The 22,945-nt window shown below is 40.2% G+C and overlaps 1 protein-coding gene across 3 annotated transcripts in view; it reads right to left on the bottom strand.

Annotated features, from left to right (window-relative positions):
- The window catches only part of DENND5B (DENN domain containing 5B), a 254,424-nt gene that overhangs the window by 63,601 nt on the left and 167,878 nt on the right, over positions 1-22,945 (bottom strand). For all 3 annotated transcript variants that reach the window (XM_053719025.1, XM_053719026.1, XM_053719027.1), the window contains 3 exons: positions 15,331-15,476; positions 5,774-5,892; positions 3,100-3,287 (listed from right to left, as the gene is read on the bottom strand). In XM_053719025.1, coding sequence (XP_053575000.1) covers positions 3,100-3,287; positions 5,774-5,892; positions 15,331-15,476 — 453 coding nt within the window. The remainder of the gene's footprint in view (positions 1-3,099; positions 3,288-5,773; positions 5,893-15,330; positions 15,477-22,945) is intronic.

Here is a 22,945-nt window from a genome sequence, read left to right as displayed (position 1 = left end):
GGTATAGGAAAAGCTTCTGGGAGCCCCGGGACCTCTAGGAACTTGTCCATTTTACATAGTTTCTCTGGGATGACCAACTTGTCACAATCATCCAGAGTGGATAATACCTCCTTAAGCAGAATGCGGAGATGTTCCAACTTAAATTTAAACGTAATCACATCAGGTTCAGCTTGTTGAGAAATGTTCCCTGAATCAGTAATTTCTCCCTCAGACAAAACCTCCCTGGCCCCATCAGACTGGTTTAGGGGCCCTTCAGAACCATTATTATCAGCGTCGTCATGCTCTTCAGTATCTAAAACAGAGCAGTCGCGCTTACGCTGATAAGTGTGCATTTTGGCTAAAATGTTTTTGACAGAATTATCCATTACAGCCGTTAATTGTTGCATAGTAAGGAGTATTGGCGCGCTAGATGTACTAGGGGCCTCCTGAGTGGGCAAGACTCGTGTAGACGAAGGAGGGAATGATGCAGTACCATGCTTACTCCCCTCACTTGAGGAATCATCTTGGGCATCATTGTCATTGTCACATAAATCACATTTATTTAAATGAGAAGGAACTCTGGCTTCCCCACATTCAGAACACAGTCTATCTGGTAGTTCAGACATGTTAAACAGGCATAAACTTGATAACAAAGTACAAAAAACGTTTTAAAATAAAACCGTTACTGTCACTTTAAATTTTAAACTGAACACACTTTATTACTGCAATTGCGAAAAAATATGAAGGAATTGCTCAAAATTCACCAAAATTTCACCACAGTGTCTTAAAGCCTTAAAAGTATTGCACCCCAAATTTGGAAGCTTTAACCCTTAAAATAACGGAACCGGAGCCGTTTTTAACTTTAACCCCTTTACAGTCCCTGGTGTCTGCTTTGCTGAGACCCAACCAAGCCCAAAGGGGAATACGATACCAAATGACGCCTTCAGAAAGTCTTTTCTATGTATCAGAGCTCCTCACACATGCGACTGCATGTCATGCCTCTCAAAAACAAGTGCGCAACACCGGCGCGAAAATGAGGCTCTGCCTATGATTTGTGAAAGCCCCTAAAGAGAAAGGTGTCTAAAAAAGTGCCTGCCGATATAAACTTATCAAAATACCCAGATTAAATGATTCCTCAAGGCTAAATATGTGTTAATAATGAATCGATTTAGCCCAGAAAAAGTCTACAGTCTTAATAAGCCCTTGTGAAGCCCTTATTTACAATCTTAATAAACATGGCTTACCGGATCCCATAGGGAAAATGACAGCTTCCAGCATTACATCGTCTTGTTAGAATGTGTCATACCTCAAGCAGCAAGAGACTGCTCACTGTTCCCCCAACTGAAGTTAATTCCTCTCAACAGTCCTGTGTGGAACAGCCATGGATTTTAGTAACGGTTGCTAAAATCATTTTCCTCATACAAACAGAAATCTTCATCTCTTTTCTGTTTCTGAGTAAATAGTACATACCAGCACTATTTTAAAATAACAAACTCTTGATTGAATAATAAAAACTACAGTTAAACACTAAAAAACTCTAAGCCATCTCCGTGGAGATGTTGCCTGTACAACGGCAAAGAGAATGACTGGGGTAGGCGGAGCCTAGGAGGGATCATGTGACCAGCTTTGCTGGGCTCTTTGCCATTTCCTGTTGGGGAAGAGAATATCCCACAAGTAAGGATGACGCCGTGGACCGGACACACCTATGTTGGAGAAAGAGAAGTTTTAAAAGATTTTTTATGTTTACTAGAAGGAGGAATAACAGACATAGCCTTCTTGATGGATTCAGAAACAAAATCTCTTATGTTATCAGGAACATTCTGAACCTTAGATGTTGACGGAACTGCAACAGGCAATGGTACATTACTAAAGGAAATATTATCTGCATTAACAAGTTTGTCATGACATACAATACAAACAACAGCTGGAGGAATAGCTACCAAAAGTTTACAGCAGATACACTTAGCTTTGGTAGTTCCAGCACTAGACAGCAATTTTCCTGAAGTATCTTCTGACTCAGATGCAACGTGAGACATCTTGCAATATGTAAGAGAAAAAACAACATATAAAGCAAAATTGATCAAATTCCTTAAATGACAGTTTCAGGAATGGGAAAAAATGCCAATAAACCAGCTTCTAGCAACCAGAAGCAAAGAAAATTTGAGACTGAAATAATGTGGAGACAAAAGCGACGCCCATATTTTTTAGCGCCAAATAAGACGCCCACATTATTTGGCGCCTAAATGCTTTTTGGCGCCAAAAATGATGCCACATCCGGAACGCCGACATTTTTGGCGCAAAAGGACGTCAAAAATGACGCAACTTCCGGCGACACGTATGACGCCGGAAACAGAAAAGATTTTTTGCGCCAAAAAAGTCAGCGCCAAGAATGACGCAATAAAATGAAGCATTTTCAGCCCCCGCGAGCCTAACAGCCCACAGGAAAAAAAGTCAAATTATCCCAAATATGAAACTGACTGTCTGAAAATAAGGAATGTTGAACATCCTGAGTCAAGGCAAATAAATGTTTGAATACATATATTTAGAACTTTATAAACAAAGTGCCCAACCATAGCTTAGAGTGTCACAGAAAATAAGACTTACTTACCCCAGGACACTCATCTACATGTTTGTAGAAAGCCAAACCAGTACTGAAACGAAAATCAGCAGAGGTAATGGTATATAAATAAGAGTATATCGTCGATCTGAAAAGGGAGGTAAGAGATGAATCTCTACGACCGATAACAGAGAACCTATGAAATAGACCCCGTAGAAGGAGATCACTGCATTCAAAATAGGCAATACTCTCCTCACATCCCTCTGACATTCACTGCACGCTGAGAGGAAAACCGGGCTCCAACCTGCTGCGGAGCGCATATCAACGTAGAATCTAGCACAAACTTACTTCACCACCTCCATAGGAGGCAAAGTTTGTAAAAACTGAATTGTGGGTGTGGTGAGGTGTGTATTTATAGGCATTTTGAGGTTTGGGAAACTTTGCCCCTCCTGGTAGGAATGTATATCCCATACGTCACTAGCTCATGGACTCTTGCTAATTACATGAAAGAAATATATAAATGTCAAATTGCATATCACTAAGTATTTAGCTTATTGACTCACTGGTATTCTTTCCTGTAAGGGACGTTATACTAAGCCTTCGAGCCACTGTGGGGGACTTCTGTTGGGGTGGGGTCCGACTCTGCTTTCCAAGATCATCATCTGACATTGGTGTTATTAGTTCGCCAATCAGAATCCTTTCAAGGCTGCCATCATCTACTCCTTTCCCCAACCAGCGGCCACATGGGAACCTTAAGAAAACATTTTATAAAAAATATTAAATTGTAGGATTTAGGATGAAAATCATTTATATACAAATAATGTGTCATACACACCAGATTGCCTAAGTTAAAGGGACAGTCTAGTCCAAAATAAACTTTCATGATTCCGATAGGGATTGTGATTTTAAACAATTTTCCAATTTATTTTTATTACCAATTTTGCTTTGTTCTTTTGGTATTCTTAGTTGAAAGCTAAACCTAGGAGGTTCATATGCTAATTTCTAAGCCCTTGAAGGCGGCATCTTGTCTCAGGGCATTGAACGTTTTTCACCATTAGAGGGTGTTAGTTCATGTGTGTCATATATATAACACTGTGCTCACGTACGTGGAGTTCCTAGGAGCCTGCACTGATTGGCTAAAATGCAAGTCTGTCAAAAGAACTGAAATAAGGGGGCAGTTTGCAGAGGTTTAGATACAAGATAATCAAAGGTAAAAAGTGTATTTATATAACTGTGTTGGTTGTGCAAAACTGAGGAATGGGTAATAAAGGGATTATCTATCTTTTAAAACAAAAATTCTTTATTTATACATACAGATAAATCAATATCATTAATACCCATAAGATCCCTACACAAGACTAAATGATTTTATATATTCTTATGGTTTCCTAGAGTGGGTTAAAATCCTTTCTAGTAGACAGAAAGGCGTCTCCCAATATACATCTCCACATGCTGGCGGAGATTGTTCTATGATACAGAATCCCATCATCATTTGGATATAGACAGAATGGAGGAAGCTCATATTACAAATATTCAGCAGATACATTTTTCCCTTTAGCTCTATCATGATGAAAAATGAGTTAAAGAAGAAAAAAAACAGGAGCCTTGCTATGGTCTAAACACGAAGCAAAATAAGTCTTCTGGATATGGCAACAACAAACACAACTACAATTCTTGTGGGAATACACAAATGGCTAATAACGATTAATCTATTATAATATACAGCCTAAATAGCTAAACATCCAAAAAAAAGAGCAGAACGTAAAATGATTTTTCTTCAGTGTCGAGTGAGGACAGGGCTACCTAGATAAGCTTTAAAGCCACGAGTAACCGATTATTCTGTCCACGCAACAGAACAAAAGAGAATGATATAAAGCAGGAAAAGGAAACATCTATAGCACAGGATAAAGGTAGGACTTCCGGCTTCTGTCCATTCCCTTTTTGCTGGTAGATTCAAGCAAAGAAAATCAAATTAGAAAAGATTCAGCTACAAGTAGGCTGCTATAAGTAGCCTGGTAAAAGCAGTAACCCCCTTAGGCAGAGAGGTAAATAGAGCTGATACTGATTTAGGCGAGGCAAAGCTCCAGCAATTTATCTGACACTTCTTGTTTTTTAGATTTGTGGCCTTCTGGAACTGGGAAAAAGCAGGTGATGGTTTAAACCAAACTGTAGAAGTAGTGAGAATATTTATAATCTTCTTTTAAATGTCCAATGTTTCCATAACACATTTTTATTAACTCAAATAAAGCAGGTGTTTCTATTACAGCACAGAACCACAGGCTTTAACAGGATCTCCAGATACTGGGGGCTTTGAAAGAAGAGCAAAGGTGCTACCATAGAATACTGCTTGCAAAAGAAAAAGCAGCATGTGCAACCTTATGGTTGCAGAGGAGCACAAGCGTTAACAAGCAAAGCAAACCTCATGTAATCTTCAGCTCCTATGATCAGCACCATGGTTATTGCCTATAATGCATAAGGCACTTGAGCGACCACAACAGCACTCAGCCCAAGATGGCGTTGCCCATTGAAGCAAAGTGTGTTAAACACTGGTGGAACAACCACAGCACACGAGCCTGAGAAGACCCTTGCTAGAACAATGCTGACAAGTAACATTGGAGAGAGAAGAGACTTGTCTAGTGGAAGTTCAGGTATTGCTGCCACTTTTAAAGTAGCAGCTTTGGGAGTGGTGAGTTCTGCCCACCCCTAAGTGGGAGGTTTTATATATAACTACGTATGACAGGGCTCACCAAGGAGCAACTGGCGCCTTAAATTAAACCCTGGCACCCTTTTCTAGAGTCCCCAAAATAGCCATGAGGGTGCCTCACGCTGGTTGCCACCAGCCACACCTAAATTAAAGCTTGGCGAGACTGAATCATTTCTATGCCCTGCAGCTGTGAAATAAAAATCCATCTTTTATTGGATTATTATATAATGTCTGTGTTTTTATACATTTATGGGTTGGCTCCTCTATTTTGAACAAATTTGTTGACCCCTGAATTAAGAAATTCTTATCTGTATCATCTCTTATACAAGAACAACCCTTCCATGGATTTTGCAGTTTATTCATAACAGCTTAAACTTGTGAAAATAAAATATGACCGAGAGAAAAAAATAATTCAACAAGAATAAAGATAAGTATAAAATGATAAAGCTCTTTAAATTATATTAATTTGCCTTCAATTAAGAAGCTACATTTAAGATACAAAATAAAAAAACTTTCATGTCTCTGTCCCTTACTTGTATGTATGTCCTGTGATTTCATTTCTGACCATGACACAGTCAACAAGCCACTTGGCTAAAAGTCCTGAGTTGTCGTGTCCAAGTTGAACGGTTGTTAGTTTACCTAAATTCTGACACTGGAGAGAAACAAAAAAAAGGAAAAAAGTTAGTATTACAGTTGTCATTTGTGGGGATTTAGTAGAAGGTTTGTAGAAAACGCTATGCACATTTCTGCTAAACTCTAGACCGAAAGGGGCTTTGCGAGGAGAGAAAATGTCCCATATACAAATACCTGCTATTTAGTGTATAGACAGCATTAAAGAGATAGAAAGGCAGAGGCATATGCTGCCATAGTTCTCATTTTCCTGCACTCACTATTTTCTTTTCCACTTAATGACAGCAAAATCCATTTGCCCAGCTATTCCTTGGAGATCTGTAAAAAAATGTTTTTCTTCTGAACATATCAATGTGGGGGCATGAGGCCCTATAGTCAGCTGATCAATACATTTGTAACTCTTTTTTGTTGACCTAAGTACTATACATCAAAGTGACAAGGAGCGCATGCCGTGATAATAAAAACATAATTTATGCTTACCTGATAAATTTATTTCTCTTGTAGTGTGTTCAGTCCACGGGTCATCCATTACTTATGGGATATATTCTCCTTCCCAACAGGAAGTTGCAAGAGGATCACTCAAGCAGAGCTGCTATATAGCTCCTCCCCTCACATGTCATATCCAGTCATTCGACCGAAACAAGACGAGAAAGGAGAAACTATAAGGTGCAGTGGTGACTGTAGTTATAATTTTAAAATTTAGAACCTGCTTCAAAAAAAAGACAGGGCGGGCCGTGGACTGAACACACTACAAGATAAATAAATTTATCAGGTAAGTATAAATTATGTTTTCTCTTGTTAAGTGTGTTCAGTCCACGGGTCATCCATTACTTATGGGATACCAATACCAAAGCTAAGTACACGGATGATGGGAGGGACAAGGCAGGAACATTAAACAGAAGGAACCACTGCCTATAGAACCTTTCTCCCAAAACCAGCCTCCGAAGAAGCAAAAGTGTCAAATTTGTAAAATTTTGAAAAAGTATGAAGTGAAGACCAAGTTGCAGCCTTGCAAATCTGTTCAACAGAGGCCTCATTCTTAAAGGCCCAGGTGGAAGCCACAGCTCTAGTGGAATGAGCTGTAATTCTTTCAGGAGGCTGCTGTCCAGCAGTCTCATAGGCTAAATGTATTATGCTACGAAGCCAAAAAGAGAGAGAGGTAGCCGAAGCCTTTTGACCCCTCCTCTGTCCAGAGTAAACGACAAACAGAGAAGAAGTTTGTCGAAAATCTTTAGTTGCCTGTAAGTAGAACTTCAGAGCACGGACCACGTCTAGATTATGCAAAAGACGTTCCTTCTTTGAAGAAGGATTAGGACATAACGATGGAACAACAATCTCTTGATTGATATTCCTGTTAGAAACAACCTTAGGTAAAAACCCAGGTATAGTACGCAGAACTACCTTGTCTGAATGAAAGATCAGATAAGGAGAATCACAATGTAAGGCAGATAACTCAGAGACTCTTCGAGCCGAGGAAATAGCCATCAAAAACAAAACTTTCCAAGATAAAAGCTTAATATCAATGGAATGAAGGGGTTCAAACGGAACACCCTGAAGAACTTTAAGAACCAAGTTTAAGCTCCACGGAGGAGCAACAGCTTTAAACACAGGTTTAATTCTAGCCAAAGCCTGACAAAAGGCCTGGACGTCTGGATGCTCTGCCAGACGTTTGTGTAAAAGAATAGACAGAGCTGAAATCTGTCCCTTTAGCGAACTAGCGGATAAACCCTTTTCTAAACCCTCTTGTAGAAAAGCTAATATCCTAGGAATCCTAACCTTACTCCATGAGTAACTCTTGGATTCGCACCAATATAAATATTTACGCCATATCTTATGGTAAATTTTTCTTGTCACAGGTTTCCGAGCCTGTATTAATGTATCAATAACCGAATCCGAAAACCCACGCTTTGATAGAATCAAGCGTTCAATTTCCAGGCAGTCAGCCTCAGAGAAATTAGATTTGGATGGTTGAAAGGACCCTGAATTAGAAGGTCCTGCCTCAGAGGAAGAGACCATGGTGGACAGGACGACATGTCCACTAGGTCTGCATACCAGGTCCTGCGTGGCCACGCAGGCGCTATCAGAATTACCGATGCCCTCTCCTGTTTGATCCTGGCAATCAGCCGAGGTAGCAACGGAAATGGTGGAAACACATAAGCTATGTTGAAAACCCAAGGGGCTGCTAATGCATCTACCAGCACCGCTCCCGGGTCCCTGGACCTGGATCCGTAACAAGGAAGCTTTGCGTTCTGGCGAGATGCCATGAGATCCAGATCCGGTTTGCCCCAACGACGAATCAGTTGAGCAAATACCTCCGGGTGAAGTTCCCACTCTCCCGGATGAAAAGTCTGGCGACTTAGGAAATCCGCCTCCCAGTTCTCTACGCCTGGGATGTGAATCGCTGACAGGTGGCAAGAGTGAGACTCTGCCCAGCGAATTATATTCGAGACTTCCAACAGCGCTAGGGAACTCCTGGTTCCCCATTGATGATTGATGTAAGCCACAGTCGTGATATTGTCCGACTGAAAATCTGATGAACCTCAGCTTTGCTAACTGAGGCCAAGCCAGAAGAGCATTGAATATTGCTCTTAATTCTAGAATGTTTATTGGGAGGAGTTTCTCCTGAGTCCACGATCCCTGAGCCTTCAGGGAATTCCAGACTGCTCCCCAGCCTAGAAGGCTGGCATCCGTTGTTACAATCGTCCAATCTGGCCTGCGAAAGGTCATTCCTTTGGACAGATGAACCGGTGACAACCACCAGAGAAGCGAATCTCTGGTCTCCTGGTCCAGATTTAGCAAAGGGGACAGATCTGAGTAATCCCCGTTCCATTGACTGAGCATGCATAGTTGCAGCGGTCTGAGATGCAGGCGCGCAAATGGCACTATGTCCATTGCCGCTACCATTAAGCCGATTACCTCCATGCACTGAGCTACCGATGGGCTTGGAATGGAATGAAGGACACTGCAAGCATTGAGAATCTTTGATAACCTGGACTCCGTCAGGTAAATCTTCATCTCTACAGAATCTATAAGAGTCCCTAGAAAAGGAACCCGTGTGAGTGGTAACAGAGAACTCTTTTCCACGTTCACTTTCCACCCATGCGACCTCAGAAATGCTAGAACTATCTCTGTATGAGACTTTGCATTCTGAAAACTTGACGCTTGTATCAGAATGTCGTCTAGGTACGGAGCCACCGCTATGCCTCGTGGTCTTAGTACCGCCAGAAGTGAGCCCAGAACCTTCGTAAAAATTCTCGGGGCCGTGGCTAACCCGAAGGGAAGAGCCACAAACTGGTAATGCCTGTCTAGAAAGGCAAACCTCAGGTACTGATAATGATCTTTGTGAATCGGTATATGAAGGTAAGCATCCTTTAAGTCCACCGTGGTCATATATTGACCCTCTTGGATCATGGGTAGGATGGTTCGAATGGTTTCCATCTTGAACGATGGTACCCTTAGGAATTTGTTTAAGATCTTTAAGTCCAAGATTGGTCTGAAGGTTCCCTCTTTTTTGGGAACCACAAATAGATTTGAGTAAAATCCTTGTTCCTGTTCCGATCGCGGAACTGAGTGGATCACTCCCATGATTAAGAGGTCTTGTACACATTGTAGAAATGCCTCTCTCTTTACTAGGTTTGTCGATAACCTCGAAAGATGGAACCTCCCTTGTGGAGGAGAGGATTTGAAATCCAGAAGGTATCCCTGAGATATAATCTTTAACATCCAGGGATCCTGCACATCTCTTGCCCAAGCCTGGGCAAAGAGAGAAAGTCTGCCCCCCCACTAAATCCGTCTCTGGATAGGGGGCCCTGACTTCATGCTGTCTTAGGGGCGGGAGTAGGCTTTCTGGCCTGCTTGCCCTTGTTCCATGACTGGTTGCCTTTCCAACCTTGTCTGTAACGAGCAGTAGTTCCTTCCTGTTTTGGAGCGGAGGAAGTCGATGCTGCTCCTGCCTTGAAGTTACGAAAGGCACGAAAATTAGACTGTTTGGCCTTTGGTTTGGCCCTGTCCTGAGGAAGGGCGTGGCCCTTACCTCCCGTAATGTCAGCAATAATTTCCTTCAAGCCGGGCCTGAATAAGGTCTGCCCTTTGAAAGGAATGTTAAGTAGTTTAGACTTGGAAGTTACATCCGCTGACCAGGATTTAAGCCAGAGGGCTCTGCGCGCCTGTATGGCGAATCCAGAATTTTTAGCCGTAAGTTTGGTTAGATGTACTACGGCATCTAAAACAAACGCATTAGCTTGCTTAAGGGTTCTAACTTTGCTCAAGGCCTTATCCAACGGCTCTGTGCGAATCGCCTCTTCCAGAGACTCAAACCAGAATGCCGCTGCAGGCGTGACAGGCGCAATGCATGCAAGAGGCTGCAATATAAAACCCTGTTGAACAAACATTTTCTTAAGATAACCCTCTAATTTTTTATCCATTGGATCTGAGAAAGCACAGCTATCCTCCACCGGGATAGTGGTACGCTCGGCTAACGTAGAAACTGCTCCCTCCACCTTAGGGACCGTCTGCCATAAGTCTCGTGTGGTGGCGTCTATAGGGAACATTTTTCTAAATATCGGGGGTGGGGAAAAAGGCACACCGGGTCTATCCCACTCCTTACTGACAATTTCTGTAAGTCTTTTTGGTATAGGAAAAACGTCAGTACACACCGGTACCGCATAGTATCTATCCAACCTACACAATTTCTCTGGAATTGCCACCGTGTCGCAATCATTCAGAGCCGCTAATACCTCCCCTAGTAACACACGGAGGTTCTCAAGCTTAAATTTAAAATTTGAAATTTCTGAATCCGGTCTCCCCGAATCAGAACCGTCACCGACAGAATGAAGCTCACCGTCCTCATGTTCTGCAAGTTGTGACGCAGTATCAGACATGGCTCTCGTGTCATCAGCGCGCTCTGTCCTTAACCCAGAGCTATCGCGTTTGCCCCTTAATTCGGGCATATTATATAATACTTCTTTCATAACATTAGCCATATCATGTAAAGTGATTTGTAAGGGCCTAGATGTACTAGGTGTCTCAATCCTACGCATCTCCCGAGCGGGAGACGCAGGTACTGACACGTGAGGAGAGTTAGGCGGCATAACTTCCCCCTCGTTGTCTGGTGATAGCTTCTTTAATCGGTACAGATTGACTTTTATTCAAAGCAATATCAATACAATTGGTACACATCGTTCTATTGGGCTCCACATTGGCTTTTGAACATGATGAACAAACAGTTTCCTCTGAATCAGACATGTTAAAACAGACTTAGCAATGAAACTAACAAGCTTGGAAATCACTTTCAATAAGTTTTACAAGCAATATAAAAAAAACGCTGCAGCGCTTCAAAAATACAGATATAATTAAACAATTCTTAACAAGAAGTGTACTATTAGCAGAGGATTGCACCCATTAGCAAAAGGATGATTAACCCCTCGATACCCAAAACGGATAAAACAGATCTCAATTAAGATTTAACGCTTTTAATCACAGTCAGCACACTGTCACAGATCTGCTGTGACTGATTACCTCCCTCACAAATGAAATTTGCAGACCCCTGAGCTCTCTAGAGACGTCCTGGATCAAGGAGGAAGAAGCAGAAAGACTGTGCAATAATTTTAACTGCGCAATAAGGCGCTAAAACAAGGGCCCTCCCACTCCAATCACAACAGTGGGAGCCCTGATATAACGGTTTCCATGCAGAAAAATATGTTAGCCATGTGGAAAAAATCATGCCCAAAGCGATCTATCACCAAAGTACCTCACAATAAAACGAATAACATGCCAGTAAACGTTTTATTAAAAAACAACATTTTTCAATGTCATGCAAAGCTATCACTAAGCCTGCTACCAGTCGCTACCACTGCAGAGAAGGCTTAAGTATTATTTCAGTGTTAACAGTATTTTCTCAGTCAAATTCTAGTACCTAGAATATAACTCGACTGCGCATACATTTATCAGCCTGATACCAGTTGCTACTACTGCATTTAAGGCTGTACTTACATCATACGGTAACAGCAGTATTTTCTTAGTCAATTTCATTCCCAGAAAATAAAGTACCGCACATACCTCATTTGCGGAGGACCCCGCATGCTATTCCCAGTCTGAAGTTACCCCACTCCTCAGAATGTCGAGAATAGCCAGTGGATCTTAGTTACGCCTGCTAAGATCATAGATAAAAAACGCAGGCAGTTTCTTCTTCCAAATACTGCCTGAGATAGAAAAACAGCACACTCCGGTGCCATTTAAAATAACAAACTTTTGATTGAAGAATAGTTAAGTAAAAACTCCAGCTCCTCTCGCGACCTCCTTCTTTGTTGAGGGTTGCAAGAGAATGACTGGGTATGACATGTGAGGGGAGGAGCTATATAGCAGCTCTGCTTGGGTGATCCTCTTGTAACTTCCTGTTGGGAAGGAGAATATATCCCATAAGTAATGGAAGACCCGTGGACTGAACACACTTAACAAGAGAAATTATAAATTTATTGAAAATATCGAATAAATGTACACAGAAAAATTGCTAAAACAGAAACCGCAAGGTCTGCTCAGCTACATTCACAGCAGTGTCAGATGGTCAGCTGACATGCTTCGGTTGGGCCGTAGTTATAGCCGAGTACCCATCCAACTTACTAGGACACTCAAAAGCATATTCTACTTCTATGGGTCTTTTTTAAATGATGAAGCTGAAGGATCTCTTCCTTGCACTTTTAATTCATACTTGTGGCACTTAAAGGGATACTAAGCCCAAAAATTTTCTTTCATGATTCACATGGAGCATGCAGTTTTAAGCAACTTTCTAATTTACTCCTATTAGCAATTTTTCTTCGTTCTCTTGCTATCTTTATTTGAAAGAAAAAAAAAAGACATCTAAGCTAAGGAGCCAGACAATTTTTGTTTCAGGACATGGACTGCACTTGTTTATTGGTGCTGTCCAATCAGCAAGGACAACCCAGGTTGTGAACCAAAAATTGGCCGGCTTCTAAACTTACATTCTTGCTTTTCAAATAAAGATAGCAAGAGAATGAAGAAAAATTAATAGGAGTAAATTAAAAAGTTGCTTATAATTGCATGCTCTATCTCAATCATGAAAGAAAAAATGTGGGTTCAGTATCCCTTTAAAGCTACATAGTTTCCCTGAAGTACACAGAGCTAAATTACTTTTTGATTTGCTCATAGGGGTCAACGATACATAAAATCAATCTGCTTGCTAATTGCTGTCACAAATAGAACATTATTTGTTGCATTCGGATACATTTTACACATTTGCAAAACATTTTACTAAAGCTGCTATATTTGATGATTTTTTAATTTAAAAATGTTATTTTCCCCTTTCATGAGCATAGAAAAAACATTAAAAAAAAAAATAATAGTTCAGGCACATTAATTAAATGTCCACAACAACAAACCTTGAGTAGAAAGCTATGCAGTATAGGAGACTAGCATCAATATTCTCTAGCAGTGGATAACAATGCTCTGACCATTAGGTGGAACTGTTACACATGTATTAAACTGCCCATAAGTGACATAATAAAGAAACTTAGTCCACTCCTCAGTACCAGGGAAGGTATTTGCAATCCAGTAAATATATGAGCATATTAAAAATTGAAGCAGATCAATAAATCTAGCACTGATATTCCAGCATGTCCTTTCTTTCTCTGTCAAGTGGCAGCATATATATATATATTTTTTACTTTACTATAACCCTTATCTGCAAAGTTTACCAAATGAGTGTGTTTTTAGTCAAGAGGCAGCAATATATGAAAAAAACAGAAGCCGCTTAACAGGAGAAAATGCTGAAATGATATGCTTTCTGCACTATAATGTTTTTCTACTTAAAGGGATAGTAAAGTCCAAATTAAACTTTCATGATTCAGATAGGGCATATAATTTTAAACAACTTTTTAATTTACTTTTAGCATCAAATTTGCTTTGTTCTCTTGATATTCTTTATTGAAATATGCTAATTTCTAAGCCCTTGAAGGCCGCCTCTCATCTCAATACATTTGACCGTTTTTCACAGCTAGAGGGCATTAGTTCATGTGTTTCATATAGATAACACTGTGCTCACGCATGTGAAGTTATTTAAGAGTCAGCACTAATTGCCTGAAATATGTCAAAGGATCTGAGGTAAGGAGGCAGTCAGCAGAAGCTTAGATACAAGGTAATTACAGGGGTAAAAAGTATATTTCTATAACAGTGTTGGTTATACAAAACTGGGGAATGGTAAATAAAGGGATTATCTATATTTTTAAACAATAACATTTTTGGTGTTAAATATCCCTTTAACTGAGAGTACTGAAGGAATTGTGTTGTGTCTAGCTTTGCAGTAGCGACTTAAATTTAATTTTATATCAGTGTGCAGTTTAAAAAAGGGACTTATGCCATTTTTCTATGTTTTGGGAAGCCATTTAAGTTAATTTTCAAGCACTTTATTTTTCCCAGTTGTTTACTGTACATGTACAGAATATCGGCCCCTGTTATTGGTTATTGGCCTAAAAGGCAGTCAACAATCGGTATCGGCCCTGAAAAAACGCTATCGTCTATCCCTAATTCATACAGAACAAGTTTTAACATTATAAACATCATATTTGGTAAACTTCCTTACATTGAGAGCAACAAACAATTAATGCCTGAAACATATGGGTTTGCAATGTTATACTTTTATATAATTACAACTTCTAAAAGCATTTCGATGATCTACACAGACAAAATCTGTTGCAAAGATCACACTAGAGGTGATGACTATATTATAACAAACTATATTCACTATGTGATTAAACCTGTAATGGTACCCCAATTTTCCTTAAACTGAATCAGTGCAGAAGGGTTTAATATCAATGTTACATTTCTCGGATTATTTTGCTTCTTTAACCCGAGACAATGTAAACCCCTCAAAGTCTAATTAACTAAGATTTTCTAGGACATGAGCAAAACATAATAAGCTGTTTATTTCTTATTTTTACTACTTTTACTATAATACAGTGGACGCAAAGAGGTCGCCTTTATTCTTAGATAAACTTTGTTGCCAAAAAATTAAATCAGAGTTGAGATTTTTTGGAAATAATTGTGCCTTTTCTTCCATTCACTTCCACACTAGTAACAAGTCGTTTATATAGCACTTATAGAAAGCTATCTGATGTTTAAAGGGGTTTATAGCTCCATGGGTGTGGGACAGTTCCCACCAACCTATAAAAAAGGTTGGCATATGAGGGGGCACACTTTGACCCCATCGCTGTACTATGTCCTCAAAACAAATGGAACTGCCCAAACAAATCCCTTAAATTATATACCAATAATGTACAGAAATAGCCAAACCAGAAACCCCTTTAAACACACGATTGCTTTAAGAAGTCCCCGGTTCTGGTCACATGTGCTTCCCTTTAAATTACTAAGCACAACTCCCGCTATTCAATGATATTCTGCATCTCAGAAATAAAAATGGCTACGTATTTGCATTCTCAGTATTACAAACCTCAAATGTCATTTCCAGTAGATTTTTGGGAATTTGCATTACTCCAGTGTCACCCAATTCTCCAGAAACACAAACCCAAGGATTAGACGTGGTTATCGCATTACTTAGTTTTTTGATAGGTATGATAACCGCCCGATATGGAATCACTGTGATACAAATAAACAGCAAAATTACAACAGGGCACTGAAAAGAAAGTCAGACAAAAAGTGTATCTAATGAATTATAACACAACAGGGAAATTTAAAGTTATAGTAAATCCTAGTGTTTGTGAATTGCTAGGATTTACCAGTTGAACAAATTAAGGGGACTTTCAGTCATGAAGTATAAAATACTTCACGCTGAAAGTCCGTTTATTTGACTGCAGCGTTTACCGCGCTGAGCTCCATGGCAGAACGCTATTTTTCAGTAAGGTGACCTTAGCCAATAGTGTGCTAGCTATTCGGCATAATGCCAGCTAGGCTGCATAAGTATTGGCTAAGAGGTGGAAAGTGGAAACATTACCTCATTGAAAAAAAATAGCATTCTGCTGCGGGTGGCCTGAGGCGCTCAGCGCGGTATACGCTACAGGCAAATAAAGGAACTTTCAGCATGAAGTATTTTATACTTCATGACTGAAAGACACCTTTATTTGTTGCACTGGTAAATCCTAGTGTTTATCATCACTAACTATAAAACAATACTTACAGGTGTAAATATAGGAAATATATGTATCTAAATAGCTAGAATAAGAATGATGGGGAAGGTAAAGAGAAAAAAAATCCATAAACAGACATAAATTTGTGTTGCTAAGAATCAACAGCTCAACCTTGTGTTCTGTCAGCAGCAGCACAGCATAATCACAGGAAAGTTGTATAAACATGTAAAACAATGATTCACAATTCAGACAGAGTTTACAATTTTAAAAAACTTTTTATCTATAAAACTTGGTTCATTCTCTTGGTATCCTTTTTTAAATACTAAACCTAGATAGGCTAGCTGAACACATTGGTTGAGCCAATGACAATAGGCATATACAGTACTGTGCAAAAAAGTCTTAGGCCACCATTAGATTTGTTGTTTTAGAAAAGTTTTAATGACCACCCATATTTACTTTTCTCTCTCTTTATTAAGATACAAACAGAAAATAAGATTTATTTGCATTAACAGTGGGCTTGGGATTGTTATTATGCTGAAAAATAAAACCATTCCAAATCAGGCACTTTCCAGAAGGAATGGTATGATGAATCAAAACCTGTCTGTACTTAATTTGGACAATATCGCCAACACCACTGGCAAAAATGCAGCTCCAAACCAGAACAGACCCTCCAACATGTTTCACTGAAGGCCACAAGCACTCACATCTCTCCAACTCTTCTTTTCACATATTGTCGACGATTGGACCCAAAAATGTCACTTCATAATACAATTTTCAACTGATATGCATTCCAATCTTTGTGAGCTTTAGGCTAAGGCCTCTTCTCCGCCCCCCTTCCGAAAAAGTGGTTTCTTGGCTGCTACCCTTCCACAAAGGCCATTCCTGATCAAGTTTCTTCGGACTGTAGAAGGGTCAACTTGGTATCCCCAGTGGCGTCACTAGGGGGGGGGCGGGGGGGGGCGGGCCGCACCCGGGTGACACCCTCCAGGGGGTGACACCAAAAAAAAAAAAAAAAAAAAAATTTTTTTTTTTTTTTTTTTTAAATTTTATTGAAATTCAAAAAAATACAATGTTGAGATGCATAGATTATTTTATTAGAGGCTGGCATTTGTGAACATTAGTGGGACTGGGGAAGTTGTAGACACACAATTTTTTTGCCCCTTGAGCCAGTGCTGCAATTTCAACAAATAGTTTTCCCGGCTGCTTTTGCTTGTTTGTACTTTGCTCCTCCCCTGCCCAATTTCACTATGAATGTTGTGGGTGTGCCGTGGGGCTTGCAAAGTTGCCCTGCTAGCCTAAACCTGCCTGCCTATCTGTGCTCACTGCTCAGTGACATGCGGCCCAGGGCTGTGCACTGACAGACTTGGAACAGAGTCAGAGAGCAGAATTTTCATAGTTTGCGTGCCTAAACCTTTTCTTCAGTGATTTATTTTAGAGTGCTCTGTTTATCTTTCATTTGATGTTCTGCTGAGCCAGGGAGCAGCTCTAGGCATGAGCTTCCTAATTAATGCAGTGCAGTTTACATATTTTGTATGTGTGTGTCTGAGTTTTTGTGTGTCTCAGTGTTTTTGTGTGTGTGTTTTTGTGTGTGTGTCTGAGTGTGTTTCCGAGTGTTTGTGTGTGCATCTGAGTATGTTTTTAAGTGTGTCTGAGTGTTTGTATGTGTGTTTGCCTGTGTTTTTGTGTGTGTCTGCTTTCTGGGGGGGGGGTGACACCATGACTTACCGCACCGGGTGACACCAACCCTAGTGACGCCACTGGGTATCCCAATGAAGCTGGCAGATGCTGAGCTAGGTCCTTGCTGGACTACTTCTCGTCTCTCAAAGAAGGAACTCTGAAAAACTTTTCTTGGCCTTCTAGTTCTTTTTTTGTCCTTGGCCTCTCCTGATTCTTTAAATTTCTTTATAACAGCTTGAATACCACATCTTGAGTATCAAGTTTGTTTGCCGATTTCCCTGTTTTAAGGTTCATAAAACATTATTTGGTGGAATAAAACTGATTTTCAATCACAACTTTCATGCGTCTTGGCATGCTCTCCACCAGTCTTTCACATTGCTGTTGGGTGACTATTGCACTTCTGGCACAAAAATTCAAGCAGCTCAGCTTTGTTTGATGGCTTGAGACCCTCCATCGTACTCTTCATCACATTCCAGAGGTTTTCAATAGGGTTCAGGTCTGGAGATTGGGCTGGCCATGACAGGTTCTTGATCTGCACAAAGATAAATCTGCCTGATTCCAAGTCATCTTCTCTGATGAGTTACATTTTCAGCTTTGCCCAACACCTGGTTGTCCAATGGTTAGACGAAGACCTGGAGAGGCCTACAAGCCACTGTCTTGCACCCACTGTGAAATTTAGTTTAGGATCTGTGATGATCTGGGGGTGCTTCAGCAAGGCTGGAATCAGGAAGATTTATCTTTGTAAAGGACACATAAATCAAGACAAACAAACCGTCCTCGCCGCTGCAGCCTTCAGAACACTTTGTGTAATGAAAGAGAGGAAGTGGAACAAACCACAAGGGTCCAGCTGTAAGGGGTGCACACTGCAATGGCCAGACAGCCAAAATTGAAAATCCAAGACAAAAGGGTATGCAGCCGCACAAATGTAAAAGGAGGCACCAAGAAAAAAACATAATTTATGTAAGAAATTACCTGATAAATTCATTTCTTTCATATTAGCAAGAGTCCATGAGCTAGTGACGTATGGGATATACATTCCTACCAGGAGGGGCAAAGTTTCCCAAACCTCAAAATGCCTATAAATACACCCCTCACCAAACCCACAATTCAGTTTAACGAATAGCCAAGAAGTGGGGTGATAAAAAAGTGCGAAAGCATATAAAATAAGGAATTGGAATAATTGTGCTTTATACAAAATCATAACCACCACAAAAAAAGGGCGGGCCTCATGGACTCTTGCTAATATGAAAGAAATGAATTTATCAGGTAAGTTCTTACATAAATTATGTTTTCTTTCATGTAATTAGCAAGAGTCCATGAGCTAGTGACGTATGGGATAATGACTACCCAAGATGTGGATCTTTCCACACAAGAGTCACTAGAGAGGGAGGGATAAAATAAAGACAGCCAATTCCTGCTGAAAATAATCCACACCCAAAAATAAAGTTTAACGAAAAACATGAGCAGAAGATTCAAACTGAAACCGCTGCCTGAAGTACTTTTCTACCAAAAACTGCTTCAGAAGAAGAAAATACATCAAAATGGTAGAATTTAGTAAAAGTATGCAAAGAGGACCAAGTTGCTGCTTTGCAAATCTGGTCAACCGAAGATTCATTCCTAAACGCCCAGGAAGTAGAAACTGACCTAGTAGAATGAGCTTTAATACTCTGAGGCGGAGTTTTACCCGACTCAACATAGGCAAGATGAATTAAAGATTTCAACCAAGATGCCAAAGAAATGGCAGAAGCTTTCTGGCCTTTTCTAGAACCGGAAAAGATAAATAAACTAGAAGTCTTACGGAAAGATTTCGTAGCTTCAACATAATATTTCAAAGCTCTAACAACATCCAAAGAATGCAACGATTTCTCCTTAGAATTCTTAGGATTAGGACATAATGAAGGAACCACAATTTCTCTACTAATGTTGTTGGAATTCACAACTTTAGGTAAAAATTCAAATGAAGTTCGCAACACCGCCTTATCCTGATGAAAAATCAGAAAAGGAGACTCACAAGAAAGAGCAGATAATTCAGAAACTCTTCTGGCAGAAGAGATGGCCAAAAGGAACAAAAACTTTCCAAGAAAGTAATTTAATGTCCAATGAATGCATAGGTTCAAACGGAGGAGCTTGAATAGCTCCCAGAACCAAATTCAAACTCCAAGGAGGAGAAATTGACTTAATAACAGGTTTTATACGAACCAAAGCTTGTACAAAACAATGAATATCAGGAAGAATAGCAATCTTTCTGTGAAAAAGAACAGAAAGAGCAGAGATTTGTCCTTTCAAAGAACTTGCAGACAAACCCTTATCTAAACCATCCTGAAGAAACTGTAAAATTCTCGGTATTCTAAAAGAATGCCAAGAAAAATGATGAGAAAGACACCAAGAAATATAAGTCTTCCAGACTCTATAATATATCTCTCGAGATACAGATTTACGAGCCTGTAACATAGTATTAATCACAGAGTCAGAGAAACCTCTTTGACCAAGAATCAAGCGTTCAATCTCCATACCTTTAAATTTAAGGATTTCAGATCCTGATGGAAAAAAGGACCTTGTGACAGAAGGTCTGGTCTTAACGGAAGAGTCCACGGTTGGCAAGAGGCCATCCGGACAAGATCCGCATACCAAAACCTGTGAGGCCATGCCGGAGCTACCAGCAGAACAAACGAGCATTCCTTCAGAATCTTGGAGATTACTCTTGGAAGAACTAGAGGCGGAAAGATATAGGCAGGATGATACTTCCAAGGAAGTGATAATGCATCCACTGCCTCCGCCTGAGGATCCCGGGATCTGGACAGATACCTGGGAAGTTTCTTGTTTAGATGGGACGCCATCAGATCTATTTCTGGAAGTTCCCACATTTGAACAATCTGAAGAAATACCTCTGGGTGAAGAGACCATTCGCCCGGATGCAACGTTTGGCGACTGAGATAATCCGCTTCCCAATTGTCTATACCTGGGATATGAACCGCAGAGATTAGACAGGAGCTGGATTCCGCCCAAACCAAAATTCGAGATACTTCTTTCATAGCCAGAGGACTGTGAGTCCCTCCTTGATGATTGATGTATGCCACAGTTGTGACATTGTCTGTCTGAAAACAAATGAACGATTCTCTCTTCAGAAGAGGCCAAAACTGAAGAGCTCTGAAAATTGCACGGAGTTCCAAAATATTGATCGGTAATCTCACCTCCTGAGATTCCCAAACTCCTTGTGCCGTCAGAGATCCCCACACAGCTCCCCAACCTGTGAGACTTGCATCTGTTGAAATTACAGTCCAGGTCGGAAGCACAAAGGAAGCCCCCTGAATTAAACGATGGTGATCTGTCCACCATGTTAGAGAGTGTCGAACAATCGGTTTTAAAGATATTAATTGAGATATCTTCGTGTAATCCTTGCACCATTGCTTCAGCATACAGAGCTGAAGAGGTCGCATGTGAAAACGAGCAAAGGGGATCGCGTCCGATGCAGCAGTCATAAGACCTAGAATTTCCATGCATAAGGCTACCGAAGGGAATGATTGTGACTGAAGGTTTCGACAAGCTGCAATCAATTTTAGACGTCTCTTGTCTGTTAAAGACAGAGTCATGGACACTGAATCCATCTGGAAACCCAGAAAGGTTACCCTTGTCTGAGGAATCAAAGAACTTTTTGGTAAATTGATCCTCCAACCATGATCTTGAAGAAACAACACAAGTCGATTCGTATGAGATTCTGCTAAATGTAAAGACTGAGCAAGTACCAAGATATCGTCCAAATAAGGAAATACCACAATACCCTGTTCTCTGATTACAGACAGAAGGGCACCGAGAACCTTTGTAAAAATTCTTGGAGCTGTAGCTAGGCCAAACGGCAGAGGTACAAACTGAAAATGCTTGTCCAAAAAAAGAGAATCTCAGGAACTGATAATGATCTGGATGAATCGGAATATGCAGATATGCATCCTGTAAATCTATTGTGGACATATAATTCCCTTGCTGAACAAAAGGCAAGATAGTCCTTACAGTTACCATCTTGAACTTTGGTATTCTTACATAACGATTCAATATTTTTAGATCCAGAACTGGTCTGAAGGAATTCTCCTTCTTTGGTACAATGAAGAGATTTGAATAAAACCCCATCCCCTGTTCCGGAACTGGAACTGGCATAATTACTCCAGTCAACTCTAGATCTGAAACACATTTCAGAAATGCTTGAGCTTTTACTGGATTTACTGGGACACGGGAAAGAAAAAATCTCTTTGCAGGAGGTCTCATCTTGAAACCAATTCTGTACCCTTCTGAAACAATGCTCTGAATCCAAAGATTGTGAACAGAATTGATCCAAATTTTCTTGAAAAAACGTAACCTGCCCCCTACCAGCTGAGCTGGAATGAGGGCCGCACCTTCATGTGGACTTAGAAGCAGGCTTTGCCTTTCTAGCTGGCTTGGATTTATTCCAGACTGGAGATGGTTTCCAAACTGAAACTGCTCCTGAGGATGAAGGATCAGGCTTTTGTTCTTTGTTGAAACGAAAGTAACGAAAACGATTATTAGCCCTGCTTTTACCTTTAGATTTTTTATCCTGTGGTAAAAAAGTTCCTTTCCCACCAGTAACAGTTGAAATAATGGAATCCAACTGAGAACCAAATAATTTGTTACCCTGGAAAGAAATGGAAAGTAAAGTTGATTTAGAAGCCATATCAGCATTCCAAGTTTTAAGCCATAAAGCTCTTCTAGCTAAAATAGCTAGAGACATAAACCTGACATCAACTCTGATAATATCAAAAATGGCATCACAGATAAAATTATTAGCATGCTGTAGAAGAATAATTATATATCATGAGAATCATGATGTGTTACTTGTTGCGCTAAAGTTTCCAACCAGAAAGTTGAAGCTGCAGCAACATCAGCCAAAGATATAGCAGGTCTAAGAAGATTACCTGAACACAGATAAGCTTTTCTTAGAAAGGATTCAATTTTCCTATCTAAAGGATCCTTAAACGAAGTACCATCTGACGTAGGAATAGTAGTACGTTTAGCAAGGGTAGAAATAGCCCCATCAACTTTAGGGATTTTGTCCCAAAATTCTAATCTGTCAGACGGCACAGGATATAATTGCTTAAAACGTTTAGAAGGAGTAAATGAATTACCCAATTTATCCCATTCTTTGGAAATTACTGCAGAAATAGCATTAGGAACAGGAAAAACTTCTGGAATAACCACAGGAGCTTTAAATACCTTATCCAAACGTTTAGAATTAGTATCAAGAGGACCAGAATCCTCTATTTCTAAAGCAATTAGTACTTCTTTAAGTAAAGAACG

The sequence above is a fragment of the Bombina bombina genome, chromosome 6 (genome assembly GCF_027579735.1).
Source record: "Bombina bombina isolate aBomBom1 chromosome 6, aBomBom1.pri, whole genome shotgun sequence".
Classification (NCBI taxonomy): Eukaryota; Metazoa; Chordata; class Amphibia; order Anura; family Bombinatoridae; genus Bombina; species Bombina bombina.
The sequence above is the reverse complement of the archived record's forward strand: the minus strand, read 5'-3'. Positions and strand labels throughout refer to the sequence as shown.